The sequence below is a fragment of the Petromyzon marinus genome, chromosome 74 (assembly GCF_048934315.1).
Source record: "Petromyzon marinus isolate PM22_M1 ecotype Great Lakes invasive population chromosome 74, UKy_Petmar_22M1.pri1.0, whole genome shotgun sequence".
Classification (NCBI taxonomy): Eukaryota; Metazoa; Chordata; class Hyperoartia; order Petromyzontiformes; family Petromyzontidae; genus Petromyzon; species Petromyzon marinus.
The window spans coordinates 11,332,721-11,348,394 of NC_133740.1; the positions used below are offsets into that span (position 1 = coordinate 11,332,721).

The 15,674-nt window shown below is 56.9% G+C and overlaps 1 protein-coding gene across 1 annotated transcript in view; it reads left to right on the top strand.

Annotated features, from left to right (window-relative positions):
- LOC116957421 (ephrin type-A receptor 4-like) overlaps positions 1–15,674 on the top strand; it is a 76,062-nt gene that overhangs the window by 38,481 nt on the left and 21,907 nt on the right. The window contains exons 5-9 of the mRNA XM_076056196.1: positions 6,855–7,070; positions 9,318–9,613; positions 9,650–9,717; positions 13,838–14,008; positions 14,796–15,674. The exon at positions 14,796–15,674 is cut by the window's right edge and continues 24 nt beyond it. Coding sequence (XP_075912311.1) covers positions 6,855–7,070; positions 9,318–9,613; positions 9,650–9,717; positions 13,838–14,008; positions 14,796–15,674 — 1,630 coding nt within the window. The remainder of the gene's footprint in view (positions 1–6,854; positions 7,071–9,317; positions 9,614–9,649; positions 9,718–13,837; positions 14,009–14,795) is intronic.

Consider the following 15,674-nt stretch of genomic DNA (forward strand, 5'->3'; position numbering starts at 1 on the left):
AGGCTGTGAGTCGCTGTGACACGTGGTGGGAGTCTGTGAGTCGCTTTGTCACGTGGGAGGAGTCTGTGAGTCGCTGTGACACGTGGAGAGAGCCTGTGAGTCGCTGTGACACGTGGGGGAGGGAGTCTTTGAGTCGCTGTGACACGTGGGTGGGAGTCTGTGAGTCGCTTTGTCACGTGGTGGGGGAGTCTGTGAGTCTCTTTGTCACGTGGGGGAGGGAGTCTGTGAGTCGCTGTGACACGTGGGAGAGAGTCTGTGAGTCACTGTGACACGTGGTGGGGGGAGTCTGTGAGTCTCTTTGTCACGTGGGTGGGAGTCTGTGAGTCACTGTGACACGTGGTGAGGGGAGTCTGTGAGTCTCTTTGTCACGTGGGGGAGGGAGTCTGTGAGTCACTTTGACACGTGGGAGTCTGTGAGTCGCTGTGACACGTGGGAGGGGGAGTCTGTGAGTCACTGTGACACGTGGGGGGAGGGAGTCTGTGAGTCGCTGTGACACTTGGGTGGGAGTCTGTGAGTCGCTTTGTCACGTGGTGGGGGGAGTCTGTGAGTCTCTTTGTCACGTGGGGGAGGGAGTCTGTGAGTCACTTTGACACGTGGGAGTCTGTGAGTCGCTGTGACACGTGGGAGGGAGTCTGCGAGTCACTTTGACACATAGTGGGAGTCTGTGAGTCACTGTGACACGTGGGGGGAGTCTGTGAGTCGCTTTGTCACGTGGTGGGGGGAGTCTGTGAGTCACTGTGACACGTGGGGGAGGGAGTCTGTGAGTCACTGTGACACGTGGGGGAGGGAGTCTGTGAGTCGCTTTGTCACGTGGGGGAGGGAGTCTGTGAGTCGCTTTGTCACGTGGGGGAGGGAGTCTGTGAGTCGCTGTGACACGTGGGGGAGGGAGTCTGTGAGTCGCTGTGACACGTGGGGGAGGGAGTCTGTGAGTCGCTGTGACACGTGGGGGAGGGAGTCTGTGAGTCGCTGTGACACGTGGGGGAGGGAGTCTGTGAGTCGCTTTGTCACGTGGTGGGGGAGTCTGTGAGTCGCTGTGACACGTGGGGGAGTCTGTGAGTCACTGACACGTGGGGGAGGGAGTCTGTGAGTCTCTGTGACACGTGGGGGAGGGAGTCTGTGAGTCGCTGTGACACGTGGGTGGGAGTCTGTGAGTCTCTTTGTCACGTGGGGGAGGGAGTCTGTGAGTCACTTTGACACGTGGGAGTCTGTGAGTCACTGTGACACGTGGGAGGGAGTCTGTGAGTCACTTTGACACATAGTGGGAGTCTGTGAGTCACTGTGACACGTGGGGGGAGTCTGTGAGTCGCTTTGTCACGTGGTGGGGGGAGTCTGTGAGTCGCTTTGTCACGTGGGAGGAAGTCTGTGAGTCGCTGTGACACATAGTGGGAGTCTGTGAGTCGCTTTGTCACGTGGTGGGGGGAGTCTGTGAGTCGCTGTGACACGTGGTGGGGGGAGTCTGTGAGTCGCTTTGGCACGTGGGGATCGCGCAACTCTATAAATGTTGTTGTGTCCTTAAACCCGCCACCACCCGACACGGCCTACTAGTCAGGGTTGTCACGGAACAGGACGTGGCCAATTTTTGATGTAATGCTTTCGTGACTTTAGGGATTCATAAAATTCTCACGACGTTTCGACCTCAGAATTTTATTGTTTTATATTTTTATTATTTTATTGTTTCCCTTCTACGTGACTTTACCGAAAGAACGTGGCCAATTCGTTACTAGTACAGCACTAGTGTATAGTGTAGTGTATCGTGTATAGTAGTGTAGTGTATAGTGTAGTGTATAGTGTTGTGTATAGTAGTGTATAGTGTTGTGTATAGTGTAGTGTATCGTGTATAGTAGTGTATAGTGTAGTGTACAGTGTAGTGTATTGTAGTGTATAGTGTTGTGTATAGTGTAGTGTATAGTGTAGTGTGTAGTGTAGTGTATAGTGTAGTGTATAGTGTAATGTATAGTAGTGTATAGTGTAGTGTGTAGTGTAGTGTAGTGTGTAGTGTAGTGTGTAATGTGTAGTGTAGTGTGTAATAGTATAGTGTATAGTGTAGTGTATAGTGTAGTGTATAGTGTAATAGTATAGTGTGATAGTATAGTGTAATAGTGTAGTGTATAGTGTAGTGTATAGTGTAGTGTATAGTAGTGTATAGTGTAGTGTATAGTGTAGTGTATAGTGTAGTGTATAGTGTATAGTAGTGTGTAGTGTATAGTGTAGTGTATAGTGTAGTGTATAGTGTAGTGTATAGTGTATAGTGTAATAGTATAGTGTAATGTATAGTGTAATAGTGTAGTGTATAGTGTAGTGTATAGTAGTGTGTAGTGTATAGTGTATAGTATAGTGTGTAGTGTATAGTGTAGTGTGTAATGTATAGTGTAGTGTATAGTGTAATAGTATAGTGTATAGTAATGTATAGTGTAATAGTATAGTGTGTAGTGTATAGTGTAGTGTGTAGTGTATAGTGTATAGTGTAGTCTATAGTGTATAGTGTAGTGTCTAGTGTAGTGTACAGTGTATAGTGTAGTGTATCGTGTATAGTGTGGTGTATAGTGTAGTGTATAGTGTGGTGTATAGTGTGGTGTATAGTGTGGTGTATAGTGTGGTGTATAGTGTAGTGTATAGTAGTGTATAGTGTGGTGTATAGTGTAGTGTATAGTGTGGTGTATAGTGTGGTGTATAGTGTGGTGTATAGTGTAGTGTATAGTAGTGTATAGTGTGGTGTATAGTGTGGTGTATAGTGTGGTGTATAGTAGTGTATAGTTTGGTGTATAGTAGTGTATAGTGTGGTGTATAGTGTAGTGTATAGTGTAGTGTATAGTGTGGTGTATAGTGTGGTGTGTGGTGTGTAGTGTGTAGTGTAGTGTGTAGTGTAGTGTATAGTGTAGTGTATAGTGTAGTGTATAGTGTAGTGTATAGTGTATAGTGTAGTGTATAGTGTAGTGTATAGTGTAGTGTATAGTGTAGTGTATAGTGTAGTGTATAGTGTAGTGTATAGTGTAGTGTATAGTGTAGTGTATAGTGTAGTGTATAGTGTAGTGTATAGTGTAGTGTATAGTGTAGTGTATAGTGTAGTGTATAGTGTAGTGTATAGTGTAGTGTAGATAGCATCTGAGAGCGTGCGATGCCGTCACCGCATTTGTTCGATCGCTGAGCCAAAAGCCGCCGCCGCCGCCGCTGCTGCGAGGATGGTCTTAGGGTATCAATGCCACGGTCATTATGAGCCGAGCCCCCCCCCCCCCCCTCCCCCAGTGATTATCCCGGCCGTGATAATTAATCAATCGCGCTCACGGCAGCGGAGTTCCGCGCCATCTGCTCTCGCTTAATCAGCTCTGGCAGGGTTAACGACACGGGCTGATAATGAGACGATTTGACGGATTGCCCCGGCCATTAACCACCCACGCCCCCTGCCCCCCCCCCCTCGGGCCACGTTAATGCTCCCCCCCCCCTCGTTATTGGTGACCGCGATCGCCGCTCACCGGTCGCGCGGACGGACCGGCGCCCGCCCTGGTAATGTGGAATTCCCCCCCCCCCCCGGGGAGCCGATTACGTCTCACGGATTGGTTGAAGTCGACTGCGTGGATTCTGAGGGCCTGCCTTCGACTAGGCCCGCTCGATTCTCACCCCGAGACGTCGCCGCCCCTCTCACAGTGGCCTTCACTCTCTCAGTGGCCTTCACTCTCTCCCAGTGGCCTTCACTCACACCCAGTGGCCTCTCTCCCAGTGGCCTTCACTCTCCCAGTGGCCTTCACTCTCTCTCAGGGCCTCTCTCTCACTCCCAGTGGCCTTCACTCACACCCAGTGGCCTTCACTCACTCAGTGGGCTTCACTCTCTCAGTGGCCTTCACTCTCAGGGCCCCTATCCCAGTGGGCTTCACTCTCCCAGTGGCCTTCACTCTCTCAGTGGCCTTCACTCCCAGTGGCCTTCACTCTCAGGGCCCCTATCCCAGTGGCCTTCACTCACTCTCAGTGGCCTTCACTCTCTCAGGGCCCCTCTCACAGTGGCCTTCACTCCCAGTGGCCTTCACTCCCAGTGGCCTTCACTCCCAGTGGCCTTCACTCACTCAGTGGCCTTCACTCCCAGTGGCCTTCACTCTCAGTGGCCTTCACTCACTCAGTGGCCTTCACTCCCAGTGGCCTTCACTCTCAGTGGCCTTCACTCCCAGTGGCCTTCACTCTCAGTGGCCTTCACTCACTCAGTGGCCTTCACTCCCAGTGGCCTTCACTCTCAGTGGCCTTCACTCACTCAGTGGCCTTCACTCACTCAGTGGCCTTCACTCTCACTCTCTCAGTGGCCTTCACTCTCTCTCAGGGCCCCTCTCTCAGTGGCCTTCACTCTCAGGGCCTCTCTCCCAGTGGCCTTCACTCTCTCTCAGGGCCTCTCTCTCACTCCCAGTGGCCTCTCTCTCACTCCCAGTGGCCTTCACTCATTCCCAGTGGCTTTCACTCACTCAGTGGCCTTCACTCTCTCTCAGGGCCTTCACTCTCTCCCAGTGGCCTTCACTCTCAGGGCCCCTCTCTCAGTGGCCTTCACTCTCTCTCAGGGCCCCTCTCTCAGTGGCCTTCACTCTCTCTCAGGGCCTCTCTCCCAGTGGCCTTCACTCACTCTCAGGACCTCTCTCTCACAGTGGCCTTCACTCACTCTCATGGCCCCTCTCTCAGTGGCCTTCACTCTCTCTCAGGGCCTCTCTCTCAGTGGCCTTCACTCTCTCTCAGGGCCCCTCTCCCAGTGGCCTTCACTCACTCACAGTGGCCTTCACTCTCTCTCAGGGCCCCTCTCTCAGTGGCCTTCACTCTCAGGGGACGGGGGGAGAAGCCATCGCTGTGAGGGCCGCCACGCCGCTTGAAACCGTTGGGGGATTAAAAGCAGCAGCCACCACCAGTAGCCACTCCCTGAAGCCACTCCCAGCAGCCACCCCCTGAAGCCACTCCCTGAAGCCACCCCCTGAAGCCACCCCCAGAAGCCACCCCCAGTAGCCACTCCCTGAAGCCACTCCCAGCAGCCACCCCCTGAAGCCACTCCCTGAAGCCACCCCCTGAAGCCACCCCCAGAAGCCACCCCCAGTAGCCACTCCCTGAAGCCACTCCCTGAAGCCACCCCCTGAAGCCACTCCCTGAAGCCACCCCCTGAAGCCACCCCCAGAAGCCACCCCCAGTAGCCACTCCCTGAAGCCACTCCCTGAAGCCACCCCCAGAAGCCACCCCCAGTAGCCACCCCCAGTAGCCACCCCCAGTAGCCACTCCCTGAAGCCACTCCCTGAAGCCACCCCCAGTAGCCACCCCCAGTAGCCACCCCCAGTAGCCACCCCCAGTAGCCACTCCCTGAAGCCACCCCCTGCACGACACGCCACCAGTAGCCCGCGAGCATTGTAATGAAGAACGCTGCCCGAGCCTGAACCCCTAGACCTGTAGCCTGAACTCCTAGACCTGTAGCCTCAACCCCTAGACCTGTAGCCTCAACCCCTAGACCTGTAGCCTGAAGCCCTAGACCTGTAGCCTGAACCCCTAGACCTGTAGCCTGAACCCCTAGACCTGTAGCCTGAACCCCTAGACCTGTAGCCTGAACCCCTAGACCTGTAGTGTGAACCCCTAGACCTGTAGCCTGAACCCCTAGACCTGTAGCCTGAACCCCTAGACCTGTAGCCTGAACCCCTAGACCTGTAGCCTGAACCCCTAGACCTGTAGCCTGAACCCCTAGACCTGTAGCCTCAACCCCTAGACCTGTAGCGTGAACCCCTAGACCTGTAGCCTGAACCCCTAGACCTGTAGCCTGAACCCCTAGACCTGTAGCCTCAACCCCTAGACCTGTAGCCTCAACCCCTAGACCTGTAGCCTGAACCCCTAGACCTGTAGCCTGAAACCCTAGACCTGTAGCCTGAACCCCTAGACCTGTAGCCTGAACCCCTAGACCTGTAGCCTGAACCCCTAGACCTGTAGCCTGAACCCCTAGACCTGTAGCCTGAACCTCTAGACCTCAAGCCTGAACCCCTAGACCTGTAGCCTGAGCCCCTAGACCTGTAGCCTGAACCCCTAGACCTGTAGCCTGAACCCCTAGACCTGTAGCCTGAACTCCTAGACCTGTAGCCTGAACCCCTAGACCTGTAGCCTGAACCCCTAGACCTGTAGACTGAACCCCTAGACCTGTAGCCTGAACCTCTAGACCTCAAGCCTGAACCCCTAGACCTGTAGCCTGAGCCCCTAGACCTGTAGCCTGAACCCCTAGACCTGTAGCCTGAACCCCTAGACCTGTAGCCTGAACTCCTAGACCTGTAGCCTGAACCTCTAGACCTGTAGCCTGAACCCCTAGACCTGTAGCCTGAACCCCTAGACCTGTAGCCTGAACCCCTAGACCTCAAGCCTGAACACCTAGACCTGTAGCCTGAACCCCTAGACCTCTATCCTGAACCCCTAGACCTGTAGCCTGAACCCCTAGACCTGTAGCCTGAACCCCTAGACCTGTAGCCTGAACCCCTAGACCTCAAGCCTGAACCCCTAGACCTGTAGCCTGAACCCCTAGACCTGTAGCCTGAGCCCCTAGACCTGCGCTAACTACTATACCTAACCCTACCCCTAACCCCTATACATACCCCGTAACCCCCGACTCTAATCTTGACCCTTAGGGGCCGTCCATAAATGACGTCACGTGATTTTGGACGATTTTTTACCCCTCCCCCCTCGTCACACATCGTCACAAATGTCTGACCCCCCCCCCCCCCCCCCCAGGTGCGTGACGTCATTTATGGACGTCCCCTAACTCCCAATTCGGAGATGTACTTCTAACCTTTGTGAAGGCCTCCCCACACTGTGGTGGCTTCTTTGACCATACTTCACCACTCCTGTCACCACCCCATCTCCCGGCGTAGGTGGACGTGGGCGAGCGCGTGCTGAAGCTGAACACCGAGGTGCGGGAGCTGGGCCCGCTGTCCGGGCCGCGCGTCCTGGTGGCCCTGCAGGACGTCGGGGCCTGTGTGGCCCTCCTGTCACTCCGCCTCTTCTACAAGCGCTGCCCGGCGACGCGGCGCGGCCTCACGCGCTTCCCGCAGACGGTGGCCGGGGCCGACGCCTCGTCGCTCGTGGAGGTGGGTGGCGGCGGTGGGGAGGGCTGGGCATGGTGCGAGAGAAGTTCAACACGCACGTACGAGAGATGTGAGAGAGGAGGGGGCGCCACGGTGGCTATGAGATGTTAACTGCCTCGCCTGGTACACAGGAGGTCGTGGGCTCGATCCTGACCCTGACGCCTGCTGCTGTGTAGTTGGAGTGAGGCGTCCCTTTCTCTCTCTCTCTCTCTCCTCCCCGTGGTCCCGTGCTATAACTCTCCACGTGATAAGCGACTTCATTCAGCTATCATTTGTGGGCAGGTCGCTTCTGAAAAGAGCTACGTAGCTCAGTGGGCCATACCTGGTAGAATAAACAAAAATAGTAATAATAGCCTAAGGACGGTGCGAAATAAGTTAATCACACACACTTATGAGAGATGTGGGGTATGTGAGACAGAGAGACTGGGAATGATGAGAAGGTGAACACGTGGGGGGTGCCGTCCACGCTGGTTCAGAGAGGGGCTTGTCCGGCTCCCCAGCGTTCTAAGAAGACGCGCTGCACATCACCGACACGTGTGTGTGGTACGTGGCATGCTCCAGCCGGAGCCGCGCCTTGAGCAGGCCTCTGAACACCGGAAGCAGCACAGAGCAGTCGTCAGTGTCACCTTGCAGCATCTTTAGTCTCGTTCTGTACACCGCCAGGCGAAGTTGGCGAGGTCATGGCGCTTGTTAGCCAGGTAAGGCAACCTCCATATACGAAGCTGATGTTGTAGAAGGGCACCCCCAGTTTCCTGAAGATGTCCCCCAAGAAGCGGAACATTGGTTTGAGCCGCTGGCAGTGTAAGTAGCGGTGGGGCAGATCTTCCCTGGCACCACAGGAGACGCACCAAGTCTGTTACCCCCGGCGAGATTCGGCTGAGCCACACGGCCGTTGGCAACGTGCAGCGTGCCAACCTCCACTGGAGGTCATCGCAGCGTTTGGCCACGGGAGACTTGTACATTTCAATCGATTGGCGGTAGCCCGGGTCACCGCAAAATATTGGTGGGCCGGGCATAGTTGAAGGTTTTTTTCTGGGAGCATCGCTGGTACTACCGTCCCGTCCTGCCGGAGGGCGACGCTGGCTGGGAGCGACGATGACGACGATGTCCATCCCGCCAGCACGACCGTGACCGCCGGCCGTACCGAGAGAGCGCCCGGTGCGCCATTGCCTCCGAGTGATCTCGCTCCCAAAGACAAGGGGGTGGCCGCCCCGTAAGAAGCAGAACGTGCTGGGGAATGACCAGACCAGCATCCTGATGTACTTTCACAACAAGCAATAATCAGCCGTCGCCACGCACAAATCCCCAGCAGCCCCCCCCCCCCTTGTTTATGGGTGTCTTGCGTGTTTTTTATTTCCATATTTGGCGTGCGTATCGGGCTCAGTGACATCTCCCGTTTTCATAGGCCTTCTGGTTTCGGAGTTATAGAGGTTTTGGCACCCCCCCCTGGGTCACGATGGTGACCCGGGTCACCGCCAATCGATTCATTTGTTTCCACTGAGGGGCGGCTGCAATGAGGGGAGAGAAATTGTCTCTCCATTTTGTGTCCGGTAGGTCGGCCAGGTCGGCCAGGTCCCGGGAATGCAGCGCCTTGACACAGAGAGACAGACTGAGAGAGAGACAGAGAGAGCTGAGAGACTGAGAGAGAGCTGAGAGACAGAGACAGACAGAGAGAGACAGAGAGAGCTGAGAGACAGAGATAGACAGAGAGACAGACAGACAGAGACAGACTAGAGAGAGAGACAGAGAGAGCTGAGAGACAGAGATAGACAGAGAGAGACAGAGAGACAGACTGAGAGAGAGACAGAGAGAGCTGAGAGACTGAGAGAGAGCTGAGAGACAGAGACAGACAGAGAGAGACAGACAGACAGACAGACTGAGAGAGAGACAGAGAGAGCTGAAAGACAGAGACAGAGACACAAACAGACAGAGACAGACAGAGAGAGACAGAGAGACAGAGAGAGACAGAAAGCTGAGAGACAGAGAGAAAGAGCTGAGAGACAGAGTGAGACAGACTATGTCTGTGTCACGATTATTCTGAACCAGTCCTGGGCCTCCCCTAGGTCGCCTCATCTGAGTAGCCGGTGCGGTGTGTAAACATCGCCACCGGGGAGACAAAGGCGGCCGGGCGTGGTGCTGGCCACCCACCCCCTCGTGTGCCGTTCCGGGCTTCATGAGGTGCTGCCCGCTAACAGCACTTGCCCCACAGTCTGCCGAGGCTACACGGGGGATCTTTGTCTTTGTCGACAGGTGCAGGGGCAGTGCGCCCCCAACGCAGGACCCCTGCCCCAAGGGGCCCCCCAGAACCTCCGCGCGGCACTCCGTCCGGCCCCCCTCTCGAACGCGGCGAGGCCCGAAAGCCTCCCCCCCTCCTCCCCCTCCTCGCCGGGGGGAGGGGAGACAAAGGCGGCCGTGACGGGGGGCGCGCCGGCGCCTCTGCCCCCGCCGCCGCGGATGTTCTGCAGCGCGGACGGCGAGTGGCTGGTGCCGATCGGCAGCTGCGGGTGCCGGCCCGGCTACCAGGAGGTGGAGGGGGACGACGAGGAGGAGGTGGAGGGGGTGGTGGGGAGGGGGGGGAGGAGGAGGAGGGGGGGGGAACGAGGGGACGGTGAGCGGGGAACGGGAGGAGGCGCGGAGGTGACGTGCAGAGGTTAGTGGAATGTGTGTACGTACGTGTGTGTGTACGTGTGTACATGTGTGTGTACGTGTGTGTGTACGTGTGTACGTGGGTGTGTGTACGGTGCCGGACGGGCAACTCTGTTGTGGACAGTGCTGTAGGGGGAGGAGCCAATCCGATTGGCTCCTCCCCTCATGGCGTCTGTGACCACCACAGTGGCTAAACGAGGGCTCTGGACGGGTGCGAGGGGCTGGTAACCCCTCCACTTTTAAAATTTACCACTAAACCACGTCTAAAATATCTAACTAATAAGCTTGTGCCGGAGGCCCCGGGGGGACAGGCGTCTATGACGTCTCCTGGCCAAACCCCAATTGGCGGAGCCAGGAGATTGAATCTCTACCCTCGGGGCTCCTCCAGAAACAACGAAAAGCCACTTCGTGTGGCCACGTGGAATGTTCGAACGCTCACTGCGGAGGAGAGGCTGCCACTCCTCTGTCAGGAGCTGGACCGGTACCGCCTGGATCTCTGTGGCATTCAGGAGGTCCGGTGGACCGGTTCTGGCTCCTGCCACCATGATGGGTGGACAGTCCTCTACTCGGGGCAGCAGACTGCCAAACAACAGGGCGTGACTCTTCTTATGAACAAAAGAATGAAGGGGGCGTGGGAGCGTGGCGGTGAGGTGTGGGAAGCTGTAAGCCCCAGGCTACTTTGGGCTCACCTTCCCATCAACCGGAGGCGAGGAGTGGTGGTCGTGGTTACTTATGCCCCCACCGAAGACGAACATCCATGGAGGGATGCAGGCAAAGCCGATGAGTCAGATGCCTTCTATGACCTCCTGTTACAGGTGCTGGTGAAAGTGGCCCCTCGGGATAGAGTCATCTTGTTGGGTGACTTCAATGCCCGAGTGGGTCATGATGCTGGCACCTGGTCTGGAGTGATTGGAGGGCATGGGCCAGATCAGCTCAATAACAACGGTAGGAGGCTGCTAGATTTTTGTGCAGCCCATGGGCTTGTAATTACCAACACGCTGTTCCGGCATCGGCGCATCCACACAACATCATGGATGCATGCCTTGTCCAAGCAATAACATCTGCTGGACTACATAGTGACGGACCAGCGGATGCGAGCCCATGTCCTTGACACCAGGACCTACCGTGGAGTTGATCTGCCCTCTGACCATCGACTCGTCATCTGTAAGATACGCCTGCCATTCTTCCGCTCCGGTGGTGGATGTACACCCAGGACCCCATTCCAACCTAAAGTGGCCTGGTCTCAGTTATCTGATGAAAGTTGCAAGCGAGAATTTCAACATCGCCTGCGGCTGGGGTTGGCATCGTCCCCCACTCCTCCTGATGTCGAGGGTAAATGGGCAAGGTTTAGGACTGTCACTCATGCAGCTGCATTGGCTGCTTTGGGTACGTGGTCCAGACCTCCCCAGAGACCCTGGCTGACAGAGGAGGTGTTCAGGATAGTTGAGAAAAAGCGACAGGCCCACTGTCATCGGCTACAGAATCCCACGTCAGAGAATGAGGAGGCTTACCACAGCCTTCGCTCGGAGGTTTGGAGAGCCGTGAGGCACTGCAAGCATGGGTGGTGGTCGCGGGTTGCTGAGGAGATGGAGTCTGCCTCAATCGCCCGCGATCTTAAATCTCTATCTAACTCCATCAAAAAAGTAACCTGCAGCACCACACCTATTACCATCATTAGGGGAAAAAACGGTGATCCAATCTCCGACCCCCAGGAACAGGTTTGCAGATTTGCTGAGCATTTCTGTGAGGTCCTGGGGGAGGGAAAATCCCTCAGCCAGGAAAACATCGTGGCACAAAGTGAGGATGACCCTGCTGAAGTGCGTGGCTGGCTGAAGTGCAATCTGTTGAGGAAGTGCTGAAGGTGATCCGGAGTCGGAGACCAGGAAAGGCAGCGGGCAGAGATGATCTCGCAAGCAAAATGCTGAGGGAGGGTGGCGTTTGTGCACAGACTGCCCTATATGACATCATAACAACAGTCTGGACCACTGGACGGGTTCCACAGGATTGGAAGGATGCCCTGGTGGTCCCCCTCTTTAACAAGGGGGACCGCACAGGCTGTAACAACTACAGGGGCATCTCACTCCTCAGTGTGCCAGGAAAGGTCCTGGCAAGGATTATTCAACATCGCCTTGCCAGGCACGTTGAGGAGAGGCTTGCGGAGCCCCAATGCGGTTTCAGGAAAGGGCGGTCCTGCACAGATGCCATATTTTCTGTCCATCTGCTACAGCAGAGGTGTAGGGAATTCCAGCAAGACCTACATCTCTGCTTTATTGACCTGTTCAGGGCCTATGATCCCATCAGTAGACCTGGGCTCTGGGTTATTCTTCGTGCTTTTGGAGTACCTGACCCTCTGCTCACGATCATTAAGGACCTTCATGATGGTGAGCGGGCCTGGGTAAAACTACGTGGCCGGGAGTCAGAGCCATTCCCTGTACACCTTGGGGAGCGACAGGGATGTCCTCTGGCTCCCACATTATTTAACATCTATTTTGACCACGTAGTTCATGAAGCCTTCAATAGCTGTACCGGGGGAATCTCCATATGGTACAGATATAATGGGAGGCTGATCGATGCCCGGGTGCGGTCAAGGGATGGCTCCCTATTGCTCAACCACGTTATGTATGCCGATGATTTGGTAATAGCTGCTCATTCAGAGGATAAGTTGGAGACGCTGCTGCTGACACTGGAGCATGCTACTAAGAGATGGGGCCTCATCATCATCCCCACCAAAACTAAGCACCTGCCTGGGTATTTTGTACCATAGGACACTCCACCCTCACAACTCCCAATCGGTGATGGGGCAGTTGTGGAGAGGGTGGAGAGTTTCCCATACCTGGGCAGTGTGCTTATGACCGGCTCCAGTTTAACAGTAGAGGTCTCACTCCGAATCAGTCAAGCAGCAATATCTTTTCATCGGTTGCGTAACGCTGTGTGGAAGCTACCTGGTCTGTCGCTCCGCACTAAGCTTCAGGTCTTCTCGGCCACAGTCATTCCCTCCCTTCTCTACGCTTGCGAAACGTGGACCCCCTTAATGGAACATCTTCACCGGTTAGAAACATTTAGGCTAGCCTGCCTACAATTCATCCTGGGTTTAACCAGGCTGGATTGTGTGAGGAGCTTACAAATCCTTGAAAGATCTGGGCAAGGTCCCATCGGTTAGCTCCTCCGGCAGGCAAGGCTGCGTTGGCTGGGTCATGTAGCCCGCATGCCCAGCCACCGCATGCCGAAACAGCTTTTGTTCGGCCGGATCGAGGGGGCTAAACGGGCGCGGGACGAGCTAGAGAAGAGATGGAGTGATGTGGGACAGGAGGACGTGGAGCTGAGTGGACTTGCCGATGACTGGTACCAGCGGTGTCAAGATCGGCCTCTGTGGAGGAGGCTCGTGAAGGACGCTACTGGGCAGTTGGAGGCAGTCGCCCTCCAACAACAACGGAGGGCGGAGGAGCAACGCTCAGAACAACGAGCGGAGCGCCGGGTGGCTAAAGCACAGCAGGTTGGCACAGTAGGGGGCACAGGTGGTGCATCAGCCAGTCATCTCACTCAGTCGACCCGTGGCACCTGGGTCTGCCCCGTGACCTCCTGCCAGCGGGCGTTCGACACTTCACGTGGCCTCAGGGTGCACATAGCCTGGCACAAGCGTCGTGGTGACGTCACCGCCACTTAGTGGCGAATGGCGGTTGTTATTGTTGTTGTGTGTGGGGAGCGGTAGTGTAGTGGTTAGCCCGTTGCGCTACAAACCCGGCGACCCGAGTTGGATTCCCGCTCACGGCCAACATCGGTGACGATTATCTGAACCGGTCCTGGGCCTCCCCTAGGTCGCCTCAAATGAGAACCTGGTGCGGTGTGTAGTAAACATCGCTACTGGGGAGACAAAGGCGGCCGGGCGTGGTGTTGGCCACCCACCCCCTCGCGTGCCGTGCCGGCTTTCATAGGTGCTCGCAAACAGCACTTGCCCCTACAGCCTGTTAAGGCTACACGTCTCCTAGCCACCGTGACGATGATGGTGATAATGAGATTGGGGGGTGCAAACTCCAAATATAAAACGGCAGTCAGGCTCGGGATTGAGCCCACAACGCCTGCATACCAGGCGAGGTAGTTGACATCTCCTATCCACTCTCGTGTAGCGTGCAGGCCAGGCTTCTACAGCTCTGGGGGGCCCGGGGGAGACGGGGGGCGAGCAGGTTGCCTGCGCTGCCCCCCAATGAGCCACTCGGCGCAGCAGGGGGCCAGCTTGTGTGAGTGCAGCGCAGGGTTCCACAGAGCCCCCCACGAAGCGGCTTCCACGCCGTGCACACGTACGTACGCACACGCACACACACGTACGTACGCACACACGTACGTACGCACACACGCACACGCACACACGCACACACACACACGTACACACACACGCACACGTACGTACACGCACACGCACACACACGTACGTACGCACATACACACACGTACGTACGCACACACGCACGTATGCACACACACGTACATACGCACACGCACACACACGTGCGCACACGCACACACACACGTACGTACGCACACACACGTACGTATGCACACACACACACGTACACGCGCACGCACGTACGTACGTACATACATACACAGAGATGTACACGTACACACGGCCGTACACGCGTTGATACACGCACATTTAGACATGTACGCACGCATACACGCATGCGTACATACACACGTACACAGATACACACATATACATGTATGCACGCACGCACACAGATACACACGTACACACGTACATACACACGTACACACAGATATACACGCGCGTACACACGTACGTACACACGTACGTACACACGTACGTACAGATATACACACGCGTAGACACGTACACACACGTACACACCCACAGATACACACATACGCACACGTAGACACGTACACACGTACGTACACACCCATACACACGTGCCCACGTCTCTCTCCGTGTCCATGGCCCCTATCCCCGCGTGTCTCTGTGTGTCTCTGTGTGTCTCTGCGTGTCTCTGTGTGTCTCTGTGTCTCTGTGTGTCTCTGTGTCTCTGTGTCTCTCCCGCGTGTCCCTCTGCCCCCCCCCCCCAGGCCCCCCGTCGGCTCCCCGTGACCTCGTGTCGCGGGTCAACGGGACGTCCGTGTGGCTGTCGTGGTCGCCCCCCGCCGACCTGGGGGGTCGCTCTGACCTCTCCTACTCGCTGGAGTGCCTTCGCTGTGGCACTCCACCTCCTCCTCCTCCTCCTGCCCCTCAGCAACAGCTCCTCACACTCGGATTCCCGCAGAATTCCCAGCAGCAGCAGCAGCAGCAGCCTCTCCGGGTCTCTCCGGAAAACTGGAACGCCAGCGCCGGTGGCGGCGGCGGCGGCGTCATTCGGGATTCCTTGGGACTCAGGATCCGGAACCGCCTCCTCCCGGCGCGGTTCCGTGCCCAGGATCCTGTCGGAGTTTTCCCGGAATTCCGGGCGGGCGTCTCGGAGTCGGAGCGCCGCGATCCGAGATGGAACCCGCGGCGTCGCGATCCTCCTCCTCCTCCGCCTCCTCCTCCGTCGAGACGACGCTCCCAGGGCCCCGAAGCTCGCCTCCCGTCGGCGCTATCCCCACGCTTCCCGGAGCGCCGCCTCGCCGAGGAGGCGGGGAGAGAGCGGCGCTCCGCCCTCCCGCGGTCGGAGCGCCGCTCCGTCCGCTCGGCGTCGAGGCCGCGCGGTGGCGCCGGGGGGGGCGGCCCCCGGGGGACTCCGGCCGAGCTTCCCGGCGCTCCCGGCGCTCCCGGCGCTCCCGGCGCTCCCGGCGGGGACGGCGGCTGCGTGCCGTGCGGGTCGCCCGATCCGGTTTTCGAGCCGGCCCGGGAGGGCCTCGTCCGGGCCGAGGCGGCCGTGCGGGGCCTGGCGCCGCACACGGGCTACACGCTGCGCGTGCGCGCCGCCAACGGCGTCTCGGGCGCCGCCGCCGCTGGGCCCTTCGTGTCGG